Below are 18,578 nucleotides of genomic sequence, written 5' to 3' on the forward strand. Positions count from 1 at the left end.
TGGGAAAATATGTGATATAACAATGAAATGTTTGTTAACAAACAAAACAAGATTGATAATCAAAATGAAAATAGCGGAAACAAGATCTTAACTTTCAACGAAGAGAAAACAGCTATTAATTTCTTGTCTTAATGAAACGATCATAAAAAAAAGATTGAATGAATTTCGTTCAGCTTATTCAATTAAAGTGAATAGAAAGGAAATAACCTGTTTGTGTCTTTATGTCAGAAGAGCTTCAGATAAAATAATTAGCTTTTTTGAGAAATAAGGATAAAAAAAATATGAACTTTCCACAACGAATTAATATTCCATGAAAAATCTTTCAATACAATTGCTGTCTTTGATTGATTTTTAAATATTCAAACAATAATGAGTCAATATACTGAAAACATAAACAAACGCTATTAAAATTGAAAAACAATCACACAGAGAATTTCATAAGTTGTGGAAGAGAAATTTTCAATAAATGACAAGGATGTGGCAGATGAAAAACAAATATCACATTCTATATGGACAAACTCGTTTTTATTCATCCAAATATTCATCAATAAAAATTTACAACTTCAAATATTATATTATGGAAAATCCTGACAAATTAAATGGTTTCAATTTGGATGAGTGTGGAATATTTTTTTATTCATAAATAAATGATCAAAAAACATATATCATTAAAGAATGAATATCAAATAATTATTCTTTCAAAAGAAAAACAATTCAATAAATTTCATAAATATAAACATTTCTTTTTTGTGAAAAACTGTGGGACGAAACTGACTGACGTGGATATGAAACGTTCGTGTGACGTAAATGTTTATTATAAATATCAAAAACTATAATATTTACTTCAAAAAAATTTTTTATTAAAAAATGACTGATGTGCTCCAAGTTTCATTATGCCTTTAAGTTTTTCAAAAAAATCTGCTAATGAAAAAAGTTAGATAAAATCGTAATATGTACATAACATGGCTAATCCTTTTTGAAACAATCCTTTTGCTCGAGTTTTGAACAAAAAATTATAATTTTTTGTGGGAACACTTTTTCAAAAGTGTATCGATTATGTTAATTGATAGATATTATAATCTCAACACACTTTTGAAAAAGTATTCCCACAAAAAACAATTTTCTGTTCAAAATTTGAACGAAAATATAGTTTAAAAAAGGAATAGACACAAAAATAATAAAAGGAAGCAAAATATAAATATCTGATCTTCAGAGGAAATCAATTTACATCCCCACTGCTTTTTTCATAATTAGAGGAATATCAGCAAGAGAATTAATAAAATGGCTTTTCTCTTCATTTTTGAATGGAGTTAAAGAAAGGAATTGAGAGGATATACATTCTCCTTCTTCAACACTATTTAGGGCTTTTGATGTAATTTCTTTAAAACTTTGAACTTCTCTTCTAACCAATGAAGTGCAAAGCTTTTGCTCGGGGAAAAGAATATCTTGAATCTTGCGAAACGGACTCGTAAATGAAGCATATCTGTACACATCATCTGCAGCAACGTCGTAAACACAAAACAATTTTTCCTTCTTTTCTTTTTCAATGTTTTCTTCTTCTTTTTTCGAAGTTTCATCACACCCGATGCTTTTTTCATCTTCTCCATTCTCAAAATGACAACACAAAAACGGCCGCTCCCAACACACTGTCACAGAACACACATTATTCGACTGACGATACGCAAGTTTCTGAGTTGTCCGTACTGAAGAGCTCAAGGAATCACATGAATTTTCCAAAAGCGGTTCGATAAGGAATGGATGGTCGCACGGAATCGAAGAGTGCTTATAACCCCTTGTAGAACATCTGGAACAGTCAACTGCATCGCTTCCAACAGCAGGTGTTTGAAGAACCTTTGCATGCATTGGGCATATGTCGTAGTGAGAGGGGGTGGGGTATGCTGAGGCAACAACTCGGCCTAACGTCCCAAAAGGAACGAGTCCAGTTGCAGCAACTGACACAACACGATCACCGATGCGCAGCTGCCCGCCAGCTGTGTCGCTTCCATCGTAAGTAATACTGCGAATCGCAGAAACAAGGCACTTTGGATGTATTGAGCATGTCACCTGAATGCGCGCTCCTTTTGCTTTTTCGTTCTTTGAAAGAACGTCAGTTGAAGAAGATGGCAAGCCTCTTTCATTTTCATCACAAGTGAAAGTATTCTTCAACCATCCACTTTCTTTCTCATATCTGTCCATCACATTCATCCCCATTTTCGTAAGTTTCATTGAAGTGCATTTACCGGCTTTTGTTCCAGACTGCTTGAACATCAACTCCATCTTCTCATTCTTCCAACTTTTGAATCTTTTCATTTCTTTCTCTTCATCGACAAAACCGAACAAGGAAGAAGCATCACATTCCATCTTGTGATTTGGAATTGAAGTGAATACTTCACACAAATTAAACACATTTGGAAATTCCTTTTTGTATTCCTGCAACATCTGCATCGCTAAACTCGAGTATTCTGCACAGCCCTTCATCGGATTGAAACGCGCATATGGAGGAGAGTGAATGTTTTTAACTAGATCAATGAATGGGAATGATAAAGTTACCTCTGAAACATAGAAAACTTTCTCTACATCCGTTTTTTTATCCTCTGGCAGATCTCTTTGGTTATTTGCATTTGAATTCCTTCGAATTCTTTGCTCTTTACACCAGATTTTAATAGCAGATTCAGAACCACTATAATCCTCAATCTTCTTTTCAACAACTCCATTCAATCGGTCTGCATGGAAACATCCTTTGTAAACGCGATAAGCATCGATAATCAACTGACCTCTTTTCTCGCGTTTTCCGCTATTTCTTTTCCTGAAGCGAATTCTCTTTGTGAGTGTTAAAGAAAAGTTAGGCATTGTTAATATAAGAATGGTTAAATGAGACACGTGTAATAACTTTGAAACTTCATCCACATCAAACCATAAAAATGAAGATGGCAAATAGGAAGAAAGAAGATTTGGATAAAGTGAATATTTTGGAGGAAGAATAGTCAGTTTTGTGCCACTTTCTGCTGATCTTTGGCTCAAAATTTCTGAATGCAAAAGAGTAAATGGAATATTGCTGAATAAGCTTGCTTCTTTCCCTGAAATTTGTTCCTCAAATGCATCAAATTCAACCTTTATTATCACATCTTTATTTTTATCATCCGCATTTGCTTTCATATTATCTCTGTTTTCAACCATTAATTCTTTATCTGTCGCATTGCAAACACTCAAAACAGATCCAGATGCAGTCAGAAGAGCGAGTGGATGAGGAATAGAAGAGATAGAAACAGGAACAAGCTCTCCTGAATCATCTCGTCTTGATACAGAAAGGACACTCAGATTGCTTCCACAAACGCATATTACATCGCTTGGAGACAAAGACGGGGTTTCAGTCGGAAATGATTGAAAGGCTACAAGTTGCTGTTTCAATTCAGCTAATTGTTCTGACGTCGCATTAACTGTTTCAGCAAACGAAGGGATTGCTGATATTAACTGTATTGGCACACACATTGCATCACCCACGTTGTATTCAGCAGAAACCACTTCTTCATCATAATCATAGATGTCGTTGAGCATGCTTTCACTATTAAATTTTTCTTTTCCATTTCCCTTTTGTGGATTCCAAACATCACATATCCCAATCTTTCCGTCTGTTGCAGATCTTGTAGAGTAAAAACCATACAGTCCCTTTTCCAGTCTTCTTTGTGCTCTCTCCAAATCTGCTTTGCTCACCTCTTCTCCATCAGCTCGACTTCTCTGTACCAATTTTTCGGCTTCTGCGTAATTTAACATAAATTTCTTTTTTTCATATTTGAAATCATTATCATCATCATCATCATCATAGTCTTCATCTTCTTCAACTGTATCATTTGGATTTGTATATATTCCCCAACTTTGGTATTTATTTTGTTTCTGTAGCTCATCGTTCATTTCTTTTTCTTCCTCCTCCACTCTCTTCATCTCGTCTTCTTTCATTGCTCTTCTCCTCTTTCTCCATCCTTTTTTCATTGAGCACAAAGGGTGCACATAGCACAAAATACTCGATGTCTTTCCCACATCAATGCCTTGCTTTTCAAACTTATTTTTAACGAACAAGAATCTACTTCTAAAACATCCATCAGAAAGTGGCTGAAGAGGAACAGAACGAGCAATCAAGCGAGCAAAAAGAGAAGGGCAGTTCAAAGAAAGAACGTAATGAATCTGAAGAATAGATTTAATGAAGGAAGCAGACAAACAAGTGCTTTTTGATCGTTTGGCACGAGGTGTTCCTCTGTTGAAGCTTTTGTTATCATAACTTTGGGATTCGAATTGCGCTTGCGTTCGTGAAGCAGATGCAGTGGCGGAATATGGAAAAGAAGTCGAAGGAGAAGGAGAAGAGGAAGAAGGAGAAGAAGAAGGAGAAGAAGAAGATGACGATGAGGGAGAGGAAGGAGAGGAAGGGGTTATGGAACGAGGGGAAAGAGAAGGGGATGTGAAGGAAGAAGAAGAAGAAGAAGAAGTAGAGGAAGAAGAAGAATCTTTCTGGTTTTTTGGAAAGCAGCACTGTGATTGCGAGTGGTCAGATGGAGAATGAGATTGGGAATTTTGATTTCTCATTCCAGAAAAATTTTCAAGTCTCTGAGTATTTTGATGTGGCGAAGGGGGTACGCATAAATGCTGTGATTCTTCTTTACAAGTTTCTTTTGTCTGCACTTCATTCAGTGTTTCATTGCTGTCCATGCTGTCTTTTGAATCATCAAACAATTTCACTTCGTTATCATCTATCTCTTCATCGAAATCATCATCATCAGCATCTTCTTGACTTTTGTTGTGTTTATGTCTGAGCGTTTCATTCTTCCACATTGCTTTCATTATCTCGCAAAATATTGCTTCCTCTTCCCTTGCTTTTTTCCATTCTTTGTATTCTTCCATTGTTTGTTCATCAATGTCTTCACAAGAACCAAATCCAGATAGCTCTGAAAGTCTTTCTTCTTTCATTTTACTCTTAAATTCATCCATCTTTCTCTCCAATCTCCTCATTTTCAGTTCTTCCTCTTCTTCCCTCTCGCTTGCCATCGGGTCGAGGACAAAACTAATTCCCGGCGCATCAATTCTGTACACTCTCGCTGGAATCAAATGGGGATAAGAAACATAGCACACACACCCAACAAGCAACCGAAGCACATCACTGACCATCTGAAGTCGTGAGGAACATGAAAGAGAGGCAAAAGAACGAGGAAGAAAAGTTCTTAGATCAAGTTTCGTTAACGAAGAAGAGTGAGATAACATCTTTGTCATTTCTTCTTTCAGCTTTTCTTTCTCCTCTTTTTCATCGTCTTCATCGCTTTTCTTTGAGGAATCTGTATCCATATCTGTATTTTCCTCGATCTTGCTTGATTTATCAAACATTTTTCCATTCATTTTCATCGCGCCGTCATTCTCATCCTTCGCCTCTCTTCTTCTGTTCACATCTTTTCCATCTTGAAGTTGTTGATGCAGCTTTTGCTGTTCTCCTAAGTTGTTGATTTTTTGCTCTTCAAGTCTTTCTCTCTTTTCAATGCTTTCATGTTGCTCTTTCGTCTTCTTTGTACTCTCCTCTTGCACATTTTCATTATCCATTTTTGTGAAAAGAAGGTTTCCTACACAAATAATCGGTGAGGTACAATCCGAGTCGTTCGAAAAAGAATTCATCTTCTTATTTTGATTAAAGGCAGCCTGATTTAAAAGAGATTTGCTAAAGCAGTCAATTTCTCTCAATATTTCTTCTTTTTCTTTTTCTCCACTTCTATTTGCTTTTTCTTTCTTCGGATTCTCTTCTTTTTGTCCTGTCAAATAGGGAGAATTCGTTAAGCAACTCACACTTGGAACTGTCATCGGTATCCGATTGGCTGCTGAAGATGGCAAAGGAAGTGAATGTGAGAAGAAGAACGAAATAGAAGGCTTGCGCAGAACATAAAGCGACGAAAAGCCAGAACGAAGATAAGAACCAGGAAGGAGCTTTGACTCAAATGGAATGAAATTTTCTCTCCAAGACTCGATCGAACCTGAACATGAGAAGATATAAAAAAAAGTGTTACGCCAATGGGATATTTCAGAGAGAGAGAGAGAGAGAGAGAGAGAGAGAGAGAGAGAGAGAGATAGATAGATAGATAGATAGATAGAGATAGAGATAGAGATAGAGATAGAGATAGAGAGAGAGAGAAGAGAGATAGAGATAGAGATAGAGATAGAGAGAGAGAGAGAGAGAGAGAGAGAGAGAGAGAGAGAGAGAGAGAGAATATATTTATTATTTAGCGTTCGAATAAATATTAATAAATAAATAAATAAAAATAATTTTCAAAAGTGTTAATCAAAATTTCAAAAAATAAAACCAAACCTGAAGTTGAGTATGTCTTCAAGTCGTATTCATCTGTCTCCTCAAGCGGCAAATCTGAATGGGGCTCTGCTCTGAACACCACAACTCGACATTGCTTGAGTGAAGGGAAAGTCAGAGTTGCAGAAGCAGGCGAATCGGGGTACAGAGGCGGCTCTAGCAAACGAGACGGATATGCTGCCTCTATCTTGGCCTCTTCTTCATTCTCAATTGACACAAGCTCTTCGTTCAATTTGTTTCGGATGTCTAATTTCCTTTCTTCATCATCATTTTCTTTTTCCTCTTCTTTTCCCCCTTTCTCTTTCACTCTTTTATCTTCCTCCTTTCTCCACTTCTCAATCGCCTCTTTCCTCTTCTCCATTGCTTCCTCTCTAATCCTCTCCATTTCTGTTTTCCTCTCCGGATGCTTCGGCCCCATTAAAACCAGGTTCCATTTTATTTGATTGCGCTTCATTTCTTCTTTGCTGACTTTCGGATAAAGCTCTTCTGCAGCTTTGATGACAATAGCTGGGTCAATAAGCGGAAGAAGGGCAATCGATCCTATATGAAGTGAAACAATCTTTTCTCGGTCTATGATATCGTCTGTTGGGAGAGGCTTGAAAGGAAGGAAAGAGGAAGAGGAAGAGGAGGAAGAAGAAAATGAAGAGGTGGACGATGAAGATAATAGTGCAGAAGATGCATTTGTTTTAGAAGCTGAGAGACCATTCTTACCTTGTTGCATATTCTCAACACACGATCTTTCCTTTCTATTCTCTTCTTCTTCTTCATCTTTCCATATCTTATCATCCATCGTATACTTCACCAGCGCTTGCTTATTTCTTTTTAAAAATCTATCGGGCGTGAATCCATTGTCAACATATAGTGTGGAATCAATGTATTTTGAAAGCGGAGAAGAAGAAGAATTCAACAAAGATCGAAGAGGCTGGGGAAGAATATGTGAATAGATTGGATGCAGCACAGAAAGCAGCTGCTCGAAAGGACGAAGAGGTTGACTAAGTTCAAAGGGATAGAGCGAGTCTGCAATGATGACAGGGAAAACAAGGAACAAAATGAAAAATGATAAAAGATAAGCAGAATGAATTCAAATCGAAAGGTAGTGGAAGCAAAAAAAAATTTTTTTTCGTTTTTCGAAAAATAATCATAAAATAGTTTTCAAAATGTCATTTCAAATAGAATTTTTTGAGGAGATAAGAAGAGAATGAAGAGGAAGAGGTGAAAAAAGACAAAGACAAAGATGAATGCAAAAATTTGGGTGAAAAGATTAAATATATTGCATCAAGTACTCTCGTTGGGAATAAGATATTCTCTAATTCCTTCATTCGATTATTCCTTTCATCGTCTTTCTTTGAAATTATTTTTTATTTCCTTTCTTTTAATAATTATTACAAGCAAACCTATTTTATCTTTCTCCTCGCATTCCTTCCTTCCTCTCTCAAACTTTTCTGTGAACTGCGAAAGACACACAAGATCGCTCAGCAAAGGAGGATAAAAAGGAGAATAATGATAATTCCAGGAGGGGCAGCCACGCGTGTAATACAAAAAGACGAATTGCACAGCGGTGATGTAATCAGAGACAAGATTGAACAGAGGATGGGAGTTGGAAGAAGAAGAAGAAGAAGAAGAAATTTCTTTTTTTCCTCTTCCTCTTTTCTTTTTCTTTTCCTTCTTTTTCTCTTTCATCTTTCCTCCATCTTTTTCTAAAATACCCATTGATGCATCACATGAAGAAGAACAAGAAGAAGAAAATGATGATGATGATTTATCTTTTCCATTCGCTGTTTCGTTATCATCAATAGATCTCTTTATTTCAGCTGCTTCTCTGAGATCTGGCAGTGGTAAAGGGAAATGGAGCTTCATTTTGTAATACATTTCTCTCCAAGTGAGATCAGCAAACTGAGTTGGTTCTGTTAATGAATGGAAAGATAAAGAATCAGAAGAAGAAGGAAATTGAAGCGATGATGGATTTCTTGTCCCATTTCCCCTCATTCGCGGAAACATCAAATCACTCACAGTTTTGCTCTCCTCCTTCGCCAACTTCTGGCAGATCGCTTCGAATGCTCCCCAGTCTGTCACCCACCCCCTTTCTGTGAGAAATGAGTGCATTGTCGGAAGAACCTCTTTGTAGGCAGTCAGGATCTTTGGAATCGCACGTTTACAGACTTCCAGCGACACAATACGGGGAATGAAGTCGTTTCCGAGGAGAAAGCAGAGGAGCACGAAATCGTCAAGCACTCGCTCAAAGTCAAAGTGGAAAGATAAAAGATGTTTTGAGGAAGAGTTGGAAGAAGAAGAAGTGGTAGCAGTAGAAGAAGAAGATGATGTTGACGAAGAGAATTCAGATGCATGTGTTACTTCTTTCTGAGAAGATGGAACATTTTGAGCTTTTTCTGATGTTTTGATATTCGTTCTTGCAACATTTTTTGTTTCATCCAAAGCATTTCTTCCTTTTTCCTCTCTTTCTCTACCGAATCTTCTGTTCATGCTGTTGTCACTGTCAACTTTGTCATCGTGCATAAACTCTTTGAACCACATCCCCAAGTATTCTCTGAGAATGTTGATGTGCAGAAACTGCAGCTTCATGCGGTGGTTCAAGCCGAGCTGAGGGTTGTTATTCGACGAACCATTAATCTCTCGCAAAATCACAATGTTTCGCTCGTGTGTCAGCAGTGCCAGCATTATTAGATCTGCATCTCGTCCGAATATGCAGTGCGATGTGGACGGGTCGTAGCCCTTCTCCCGCCTCTTGTTGCGGATGAATGATATGATTTTGTGTTCTCCTTCGCCTGGAACATCGCTTCCGGAGATAATCACCTTCAGCCCTTCCCACGCTTTATCTGTACTCATTCTCATCTGCGCATAGTATTTCACCCACTTTTTCAGTTTGCGCATAAGGTTTGTTCCTGGCATGACGCAGTCTTTGTAAAGATCGTGCTTTCCTTTTTCAATTTCACTGTGAGTCTCTTCAACCATTACAGCTTCAAATGCAGATAAATACCACCCTCGTCTTTGAGGGCGCACTTTTGTCATTGGTGCAACTCCTACATTGTTATTTATTTATGAAAATTTCAAAAAAATAATTCTTCAAAATAATTTGAAATCAAGCCATCCATGGCGAAATAAACAAGCTTCTTCGGCCTGGCAGCTAGAAACAATCTGTCGAATGTTCGAAATACTTCTGCCATAGCTTCTTCTTCAGGGCATTTACTTTTTAATAATAATTCATTCCGAATAATATCAAGAGCAATTTCGTTAATATCCAAGTATAAGTTATCTTTCAAAAAATAGTGAAAAACGTTAAAATTAAAAATGAGGTAAAAAAATACAAAAATAAATAAAAAAATAAAAAATACAATAAAAAAATAAAAAATAAAACATTAAAACATTAAAAAATTGAAAATTGAAAAATTGAAAAATTGAAAAATTGAAAAATGTGAAATGAAAAAAATAAAATACAAAAATAAATTCCAAAAATTTGAATAAATCGGAAAATACCGATATCAGGAGTAGATAAAGGATCTACTGGTGAAAATATTAATGGATAATGTTCACTCATCCATCTATCATATCGCGTAATAAACTCAAATAAAGCTAAATACATTATCACACTTAAGCAGATTTGGTACTCCCATTTATGAAACACAATCGTTCAATAAAAGAAAAAAATATTTAATTTCTTTTTTTGAAAAAGAAGATCACAATAAGTGTAATATTTTTTGAATGAGCTGCAAAGATTATCATATAAAAATCGATAAGCCAACCATTTTAATAACGAGAAGTTAAGAAGGTTGTTTTTTTTCAGGATTTCAAAACGTGATCAAAATTTATATATTTAAAGTTAACTTTATAAATGACTTGGGGTAAAATGTTTGCAATTATGAAAAAATCTAAGATTTATTCCAAACTTTTTCTGCAATTTCATCACAATAAGTCAACCACAACAATGCAAAAAAACATTGAAATTTATGAAATAATAAGAAAAATACTTTAAAATATTGAATGGAACATGATTCATAAAGCAAAATATTCTGTCCCACTTCATATCTTCACCGAAGAGGGAAGATGTTGAACAATTTTAAAAAATGTTAAAGTTCAGACATTTGAAAAATTTGACGTGCATAAAATGACCATGAATCAAGAATAATTAACAGGATTTTCCACAAATCCAAAAACAAGACAAATACTGGTGTCGTTGGACTAAATGAGATACGGAAGCTTCGAATTGACGCCCAAGAAACTGCACATGCATCTTTTATATCTATTGTTAACATAACTTCTGATCGTCCCTCTTGTCTAAAATTTACTCGACTTTACAAAAAAGATCCAATTGAAGCGGAATTGAAAGCGAGCGATCAGTCAAATGATGAACATCAAAAGGGCAGTTCTAAAGAATTATTTTCTTTGTTTCTGGATGAAGTAAGTTGAGATGATTATATATTTTACTCCACATTTGCAGTGATATCGTCGAATATTACAAGATATCCCGTGGCACTGGATTTGTTGTTTCACACAATTTGTGTTAAAAATGCTCTTACGAAAATGGAAAGCATAGCCCACGTTTTGATGCGGACATATCAATTTTGAGATTTGCTTACTGCTTTTTGAAATCAACTCAATATGCTGAAGAGGTGAAAAGCTCAAAAGATAAAGTTCAATTTGGCGGTTCATAACACTGGGTTACATCGGAGCTGATGAGCATATAATAACTTCCAGAATGCAGAGCAGTCCTCCTCCAAAGGCAAAAACAACGAAGTATTTCATCATCCGCTTCTTCAACAGCTTCTGTAAGCCTTCCTCGTCCGATACTTATTGGAAATTTGATTCCTTTTATAAGGCATATTGACTTAATGCGTCGCGGAGGAATTATGGGCACCATACGCAACTGTCTGGTGGAAGGAAGCGAACTTTTAAGATTACTTGGCCCCTCTTTAAATTCATCGGCAAGTTCATCAACTTCTTTTCCAACAGAAACATCGACAGAAAAAGCCGAGCACCCTGGTTTTGATCTGATAGCTTCGCTTCTCCAGACGATGCTGATGAAGATGGAGAATATTGGCCAGGCGAGCTTGCTGAATTACCTGACATTTTGTCTCAGAGACTGCCTCGCAACACCGCAAAAGAGAAGATGAGAAAAATAGCACAACAGCTTACTTCATCTTCAGATGGCACTGAAGATAAAGGCAGTGCAGAATACAAAGAGCATCAGAGGGAAGCGGAAAGCGATGGGACGGGTTCGATTGGATATGCGGGCAAAAATCATTGTGGACAGAGTAGCAAAGAGGAAGATGATGACATGTTCTACACAAATCGTGGTGCATACGCGCTATATGGATGAGATCAAGATTCTAAAAAGTATTTCAGTGAAATGTCCATCAACGTCACTCCATCTTTTTCCAATTCCTCTTAATATATGCTTCAACAAAACAGCTATTTCCCTTTAATTTGTAGTCGAATATCCCATCTTGTCTTTTTTCCTCTTTTCTCTCTCTTCTTTTATTTCGTTCAAAATCTCCACTTCATATTTTTCTTAGGAAAATGTTTTTCATCATTATCATCACTCAAAAAAATGAACTTTTTTATTTTCATCCAGTTTTCCGCATCCAGAGGTTTTCTATTCCAACTAAAACCACTTTTCATTTTATTTCAAAAAATTGCATATTGAATTAAAAATCATAAATAAAATTATTCATTAAAACATCCTCATATTATTATGCACTCTATTTGAAAGCAAACAATTGGCTTGATTCCTCGCTGTTGTGCTCTATGAGATTAAACTAACCAAAAAAAATTGTCTAAACTCATAGTCTTGGAGAGGCAACAGACAGAAATATCTTTACAATCAATAGAACAATGTAAATAACACACATTTTGTCTTTTTGTGTTATTGATGAAATTGTTATATTCCATCTGGCCATCCAATCTCCAAAATTATCAAATAAAATTTCAAAAATATTGCATAACCACCATAGTTTGTTATCTCCACAGGAAATAATATTTCTAGTTCTAAAGATAATGTTCACTCAAGGAATCTCAATCGGTGCTTGAATATTCAATTTCAAAGAAAACAATTCGATCAATGAATCCATTACAAATAAAGACACATTATAAAGCATTGCTTTCTCCATTATCTTTTGATAAAAATGTCAATAAAAGAAAAAACAGTGTGAATGAATATATTTTTATATCTTGTTTGGTTTCCTTTTTCCATCTAATTCTTCTACAAAATATATATTCAAAATCAATTTTTATGGCTTAATGGTGTTGTTTTCTGAATGCAATGTTTATGAAAATGCAGGAGGCGAACAACACAAAAAATTCTCTGGTGTGCAATTGCAGTTGCAAACGAATTCATGTTAATGTGATCATTTCAAATTTTATAAAGAATTGTTTTCTGAACTAGAATGTTGCAATAAGGAAGAGCAGAAATGGAAAATTGAAGAAATTAATGAAATGATGGAAGATATGGACAAAGAGGAAATTAACTTTGTTTTAACCAAAAAATTGTTCGATAAAATGAACAATATGATTGAAGAAAAGAAATTGTCTGTTGAAAATGCTATTTTGTTGCTAAAGCACATGGGATATTTTAATGTGTTGAAAGGTACATTTAATTTCGATTTTTATCGTTCTATATTGAACAAAAGATTTGAGAAAATGCTTGTTGATGAAAATAAGAAAAATGAAGAAAAGAACGAAAAGCTACTGGCAGATTTTTGCGAATGCTATCTTTTGCTTAACGAAGGAATTTCTTCAAAAACGCTTTCAATCAGTGTGCCTTGTCTTCTGAAAGTTGGATTAAAGAAAGAGGAAAGCGAAGAAGCTCAAAAAGAAGTGGAAATGGCGTTGCTTGCTTTAAGTAATATTAACTTATCATGGGTAAGGAATTGTTTTTGTAGCTTTATTTTCATCATCAATTTTTTCTTTAGAATTATCAGAGAGTGACAAAAGAATTGTATTTCAGTGAGATTACAGAAATCATCGAATACCATCAGGAACACAGAAATCTGACACGACTTGCCTATCAATCAGCTTGGAAGTTTTTGATTAACAGATTGGACAATGACAAAGGCTTGGAAGAAATAATTATAAATGAGCTGCATTTTGTGGAAGAGGCTGCAAGAGAGTTGAAAGAATTGACAAGAAATGCGGATTGGATGAAAACAGAAGAGAAAGATGGAGGAAAAGATGCAAAAGAAGTACATTTTCTCATTAAATGGTTCAATGTTATTTATAAATACTTATACTCCTGCAACTCGTGGAACAAAGGAAATGTTGGGTTAATATGCTGCGTTGTGAACTTGTTTCGAACAGTGAAAGACGATTACAGAGAAATTAGTGTTTTATGCTCTGATTTCTTTGGAGATGCAATGAGAAGCAAATCTGTCAAAGTTGATGATTTGTTGAAAGGCGAAGCAATTGATCTATTTTGGAAAAATTATTCAATCAACATTGAATGACAAAATGACATATGTACACCTGCTACGCTTCATGAATGTTTCAAGGCAGTTGAAAGGGAAGGAGAATGATGAAAAGAGGAATCGAAAAGAAAGACCACAAAAAAGAAAGGAATTGGAAAAGATGGAAGAGGAAGGACATGAAGACATCATCACAAGCTTTCATGAAATAATAGATTTTCTCAACAGAAAATATCACCGTCAATTATCAACAAATATTTCTGATTATTTTGTATATGTTTGAGACAACGAAGCTCATTATTTATTTTCACTCTGAAATTATAATTTTACCCTATCATTTCACAATTTACAATCAAAATTTGTTGAACATTTTTCTTTTGCTTCTTATTTTGCTTCTTATTTTGCTTCTTATTTTGCTTTTTATTTTTAATTTTATTTTATTTTATTTATTTATTTATGTTTTCATGAATGCTTTGAATGAATAACCATTCTTTCATTGTGATAAAAGAATTTCCATTTTCATTTTTTGCACATGTATATTCTCGATTTCATTCAACCACAAAGGCACTTTGAATATTTGTAGCATTTACCATATCATTTTTATTTTAATGAAATATGAAAATCTCTCTTCCAAATACTTCAAAAGATTACAGTTTCATGAAACAAAAACTTGTCTATTTTAATTTTAATTTTATTGTTCTGTTGAGTTTTGATATTTTCAATATTTCGACATCTAAAATAATAATAAATATGATTATCAAACATTTCAAATAAAAATTTCACAAAATCAGAAAACAATTGATATCACGATGACAAAACCAGATAAAGTTATATATATTTAAGAATACATAAAAAAATAAAACAAAAGCCAAAAAGAGAACAAAATTTCATTGGCTACAATAACAATAAAAATGAAAATAAAAAATAAAAGAAAAGATAAAAGAAAGAAAGAAAACATTTCTTTGCCAACTTGAAAGAAATAAGATTGAACATGGAAAATACATGACTATAAACAAATTTCTATTATTTTTGGCCAAAGTTAACATTACTCTAGTTTGCCGAGTGGAACAGGCTTGTTCAGTGGATCGTCTGACTTATGGGCCTTTTCAAACAATTGCTTTGCGAAAAACCTCATTTCATGTCTGAACTCCAGTGTGTCCAGATGAAGAGGATTAACACCATCAATCCCATACATGGCTCCATACCTTAAACGCAGGCATAATGCAATTTGAATAAATACAAAAGTGTTTTCATTGACATTTCACAGACATAAAGGAAAAAAAATAGAAAAAGAAAAAATGAAAGAAAAGAGATGATGAAAATGCAAAACTCAAAATTGATTACATAAATTCAAAATAAAAATTGTTTTCATTGTTCCAACAAAAAAAAATGCAATAGCCTGAAATATATATCTCAACATACAATGAGCATGCAACACCAGCTGTTGAGTCGCTATCTCCAGAATGGACAGCTGAGTGCATAAGGAGTTCATTCCACATCTTCTCTGGAGGCTCGTGCATTGTGTGAAGCAAGCAATCATACGCTATAATAAGAATATCGTGTCCACTTGCTCCGCCTCTTCCATTGAAGGATACAGACTTTAAGATAACAAAAGAAAAAATTAAAAAAAAAAAAATAGTTTTCAATAAAAATATGTGATCAATATTGCTAATGAAGAATTACCTTGAAAAATATATCTCTTTCCTTCAATCCATACGATGTTGGAAAGACCGGCTCTTTTGTGTTGTCCTTCTCGTCTATTCCTCTCAAAGTGAGATACTTGTTCCAATTCTTCACAATCACACACGTCATTTTGAAAAGAAGATCAAATTATAATAAACTTCAAACTTCTTCGAAATATGCGAATGCTTCCAAATTGCGCTCTGGTTCGCGATCTTCCATTCCTTTGATATGTTCCTTGCAAAGTGGAATAACTTCATCCCTAAACTTTGCGCCCCATGCCACAAGAGGAATTTTCTGAAGTGCGTAACTAAGTTGAAAATAAAAGTCAATTGCAAATGATTGAAAATATTTGAAAAGAAGCAATATTTCCTGACCTTGTAAACGCAGCAACGCCAACACCTCCAAGATAGCCTGTGGGATGATGATGGGAAAGCCTTCCAGTTTCGATCGCTGTTATAATTAAATTCGGCAAAAGTTCTGGCGAAGGAAATCGTAGTCCAATGCACATTGAGCGCATTGCTGCCCCGCAACCTCCACCAGAACCACTAAATGGAACAGTATTCCACGTATTAACATCCTGAATAATACACATCATTCATTATTTTAAATAAATTTGCTCAAAATATTACACTAAAGTATATTTGAAACTTCAAACCTTATCTCCGTAAAGATCTTATTTTAGGAAAATTGAAACACATTTGTGTGTAAAGGTCAATATCATGTTAAAAAGAAAAAATTGTTGTAATATAATTTTCAAACATCTGCAGCATGTTCCTCCTGGAGCCCTCCCTGCCTGAACGTGATAACAAACCAAATTATGATTTATTTCATTCAAAATATTTATATTTTGTACCATTTTTTTCATTCCAAAGCAATAAGCTTGAAATACATTAATTATCAGTTGTTTCATTGTCGTAGCCGGTGCAAGCATTCCTTCTGCAGTTGCTATATGAAGAACTGTATCATCTATAAAATGATGAGAAACAAAAACAGAATACAAAATTGCAGAAAAAATGCAAATCATGCCCGAAACAATCCAAGGAGTTCCTTCCAGTTTAATCTGAAAATAAAAACATCACGAAGTTTTAAGCAATTAATAATCCAAACCTTATCAATTCCTCCAAGCTCCTCAATTCCTTTCAAAATGTTATCCTGCGTATTAAACTCCCACTCTCCCAAATGATATCCCAAAGCATCTCCAGCTCCACCAAGCAGAAGACATCCAATATATTGTTCAACTGACATCAAAGTCTTTCTGAATATATGTCCCTAAAGTTTTTTGTTTTTAAGTTTACCATAACAAAAATTGATTTTTGTATTTTTTTCATATTTTTTGAAGAAGTGGAATTGAAATAAAATCCTCATTTTATATTTCATAGAATAACTGCATTTGAGAATTTATTATTCAGAAAATTTGAAAATTGTCACTTATCTGATTATTGAGGAAAAAAATTGGAAAAAAAAGAAAAATTGTGATTTCAGTTTTTTGAATAGCCAGAAATAAATGTTGTATTATCTTTTAATAATTTTTGTTGAAAGAGGTCAAATGAAATATTTTGGAACTATTAACATGAATCATTTTTTCACAAGAAAATAATTTATTTCTTATGGATAAACCATGATCGATATTTCATTGCGTGAGAAATTAGGCATTTAATCGAATAGGATGCAATTGACAAAATGTTTTGAAGGCTTGCATTAGGCATATGTTTTCAAAAATCGAAAGCGTTGTTTTGATTACACAAATATTAGATTTGTTCCATCAACTTGAACACTACAGTGGCAATGAGCAAAAACAGAAAATAATTGAAATTAATAAATTGATAAATGAAATGAGTGAAAGCGAACTGAATTCTGTAATCACGAAGAAAATGTTCGATGAAGTTGAAAAATTGATTAAAGAAACGAAATTATCATTGGAGAATATGTTTCTTCTATTAAAACAAATAGGATATTTGAAAATGTTGAAAATTGCATTTAATGAAAGTTTTGAATTTTCCTTATTAAGAAAAAGGCTTGTAAGCCTTATGATAGAAGAGGATAAAAGAAAAGAAGAAAAGAACGAAAAGCTTCTTATTGATCTTTGCCAATGCTTTCTTTTTCTTCATGATTGCTATTTCAGCTTACCAGAGATGCATCTTTTTATTTGTATGCGTTACTTGATGAAGGCTGCTTTGAACAAAAATGAAGATGAGGATACACAAAAAGAAGTAGAAATGTGTTTGCTGGCTTTGAGTAACATAAACCAAAATAAAGTTTGAATATTTCATAGCTGTTTTTAATATTTGTTGAGTGATTTATTTGATTTTTAGATTGTTGAAAGAATATTATACCAAACTGACATACCAGAAATTATCATATATCATCAGCATCATCACAACCTCACTCAACTAGCCTATTATGCAGCTTGGAAATTTTTAATCGATAGATTTTTAAATAACAAACAGCTTGAAGAAGTAATTGCTTATAAATTGCATTTTACAAGAGAAGCAAGAAAAGAATTGGATGAGCTTGAGCGATGTGTGAGTTTGAAGAAAAAGGAAAATGAAAGAAGGAAAACGAAAGAAGAATACATCATTTGGAATTGGTACGAAATTTTAAATACTTACTTTTCTGAGAACAGTTTATGGGGAATAGAAAATGTTGATTTTTTTGCCCGCACCGCGAAACTGCTTGGAGAAACAACGAAAAGAGAAAAATATTTTCATTCTTACTATTTGTCAAAGCTATGTAGAATAATTGAAGAAGAAGAGGTTTCTCTTTGCGTAATTGTGCGTACCAAAGCTATAGAAGCCATGCTTGCGGAATGTTACCAAATTTCAAATCGCTTTTATGTTGTGAATCAATGTATTTTATCGTTTTTTTCGCTCGCAAACAGATTGAATGCTTCAAGAAGAAAATGTACCGAAGAAATAGATTTAAAGATTATCAGAAAAGAAGCATGCGATAAGTTTGAAGAAGGGGGGTATTACGATACTATCATATCCTTAAGTAGAATAATACTCAAAAGAGAAAAATATTCCACTCCAAAAAAACTATCAGATTTTTTTGTGTGCTGTTAAGCGTTGAATTCATTTATCAACAATACAAAACCTGGAACTGGAAAAATTTTCCTAATTCAATAATAATTTTTAATGTTGAAAATGAGCATG

At 34.0% G+C, this 18,578-nt stretch overlaps 4 protein-coding genes across 4 annotated transcripts; 2 read left to right on the top strand and 2 right to left on the bottom strand.

Moving 5' to 3' along the window:
- Positions 1-1,224: 1,224 nt before the first annotated feature.
- On the bottom strand, positions 1,225-9,960 carry MONOS_8045 (putative 5'-3' exoribonuclease 4; the record flags this gene model as incomplete). The annotated part of the gene is made up of 5 exons (XM_067878422.1): positions 1,225-6,002; positions 6,335-7,348; positions 8,038-9,369; positions 9,824-9,888; positions 9,938-9,960. 5 exons carry the CDS (start codon positions 9,958-9,960, stop codon positions 1,225-1,227), a joined length of 7,212 nt encoding a protein of 2,403 aa, XP_067718612.1.
- Positions 9,961-11,175: 1,215 nt separating this feature from the next.
- Positions 11,176-11,663, top strand: MONOS_8044c2 (uncharacterized protein; the record flags this gene model as incomplete). The annotated part of the gene is made up of 2 exons (XM_067878421.1): positions 11,176-11,212; positions 11,356-11,663. The coding sequence occupies 2 exons, from the start codon at positions 11,176-11,178 to the stop codon at positions 11,661-11,663; spliced, it is 345 nt and encodes a 114-aa protein (XP_067718613.1).
- Positions 11,664-12,982: 1,319 nt separating this feature from the next.
- MONOS_18431 (uncharacterized protein) lies at positions 12,983-13,785 on the top strand (the record flags this gene model as incomplete). Its single annotated transcript, XM_067871452.1, has 2 exons — positions 12,983-13,204; positions 13,255-13,785. 2 exons carry the CDS (start codon positions 12,983-12,985, stop codon positions 13,783-13,785), a joined length of 753 nt encoding a protein of 250 aa, XP_067718614.1.
- Positions 13,786-14,413: 628 nt separating this feature from the next.
- Positions 14,414-16,689, bottom strand: MONOS_8042 (putative protein ADP-ribosylarginine hydrolase). The gene is made up of 10 exons (XM_067878418.1): positions 16,534-16,689; positions 16,453-16,486; positions 16,280-16,392; positions 16,186-16,219; positions 16,082-16,098; positions 15,801-16,003; positions 15,592-15,733; positions 15,427-15,534; positions 15,166-15,341; positions 14,414-14,948 (listed from the first exon to the last, which is right to left on the bottom strand). Exons 1-10 carry the CDS (start codon positions 16,669-16,671, stop codon positions 14,789-14,791), a joined length of 1,125 nt encoding a protein of 374 aa, XP_067718615.1. The 5' UTR covers positions 16,672-16,689; the 3' UTR covers positions 14,414-14,788.
- Between the last annotated feature and the right edge of the window lie 1,889 nt (positions 16,690-18,578).

This window comes from Monocercomonoides exilis, assembly GCF_001643675.1.
Source record: "Monocercomonoides exilis strain PA203 chromosome Unknown scaffold80-53332, whole genome shotgun sequence".
In the NCBI taxonomy this organism is placed as follows: domain Eukaryota; phylum Preaxostyla; order Oxymonadida; family Polymastigidae; genus Monocercomonoides; species Monocercomonoides exilis.

What these genes read in the sequence shown, in the direction of transcription:
- MONOS_8042 (XM_067878418.1), bottom strand. Translation starts at nt 16,671, where the DNA reads ATGTCAGTTGAACAATATATTGGATGTCTTCTGCTTGGTGGAGCTGGA. An exon ending in GGCGTTGCTGCGTTTACAAG is followed by an intron (nt 15,734 to 15,800) that starts GTCAGGAAATAT and finishes TTTTCAACTTAG; the next exon opens with TTACGCACTTCAGAAAATTC. An exon ending in GCTGGTGTTGCATGCTCATT is followed by an intron (nt 14,949 to 15,165) that starts GTATGTTGAGAT and finishes CCTGCGTTTAAG; the next exon opens with GTATGGAGCCATGTATGGGA.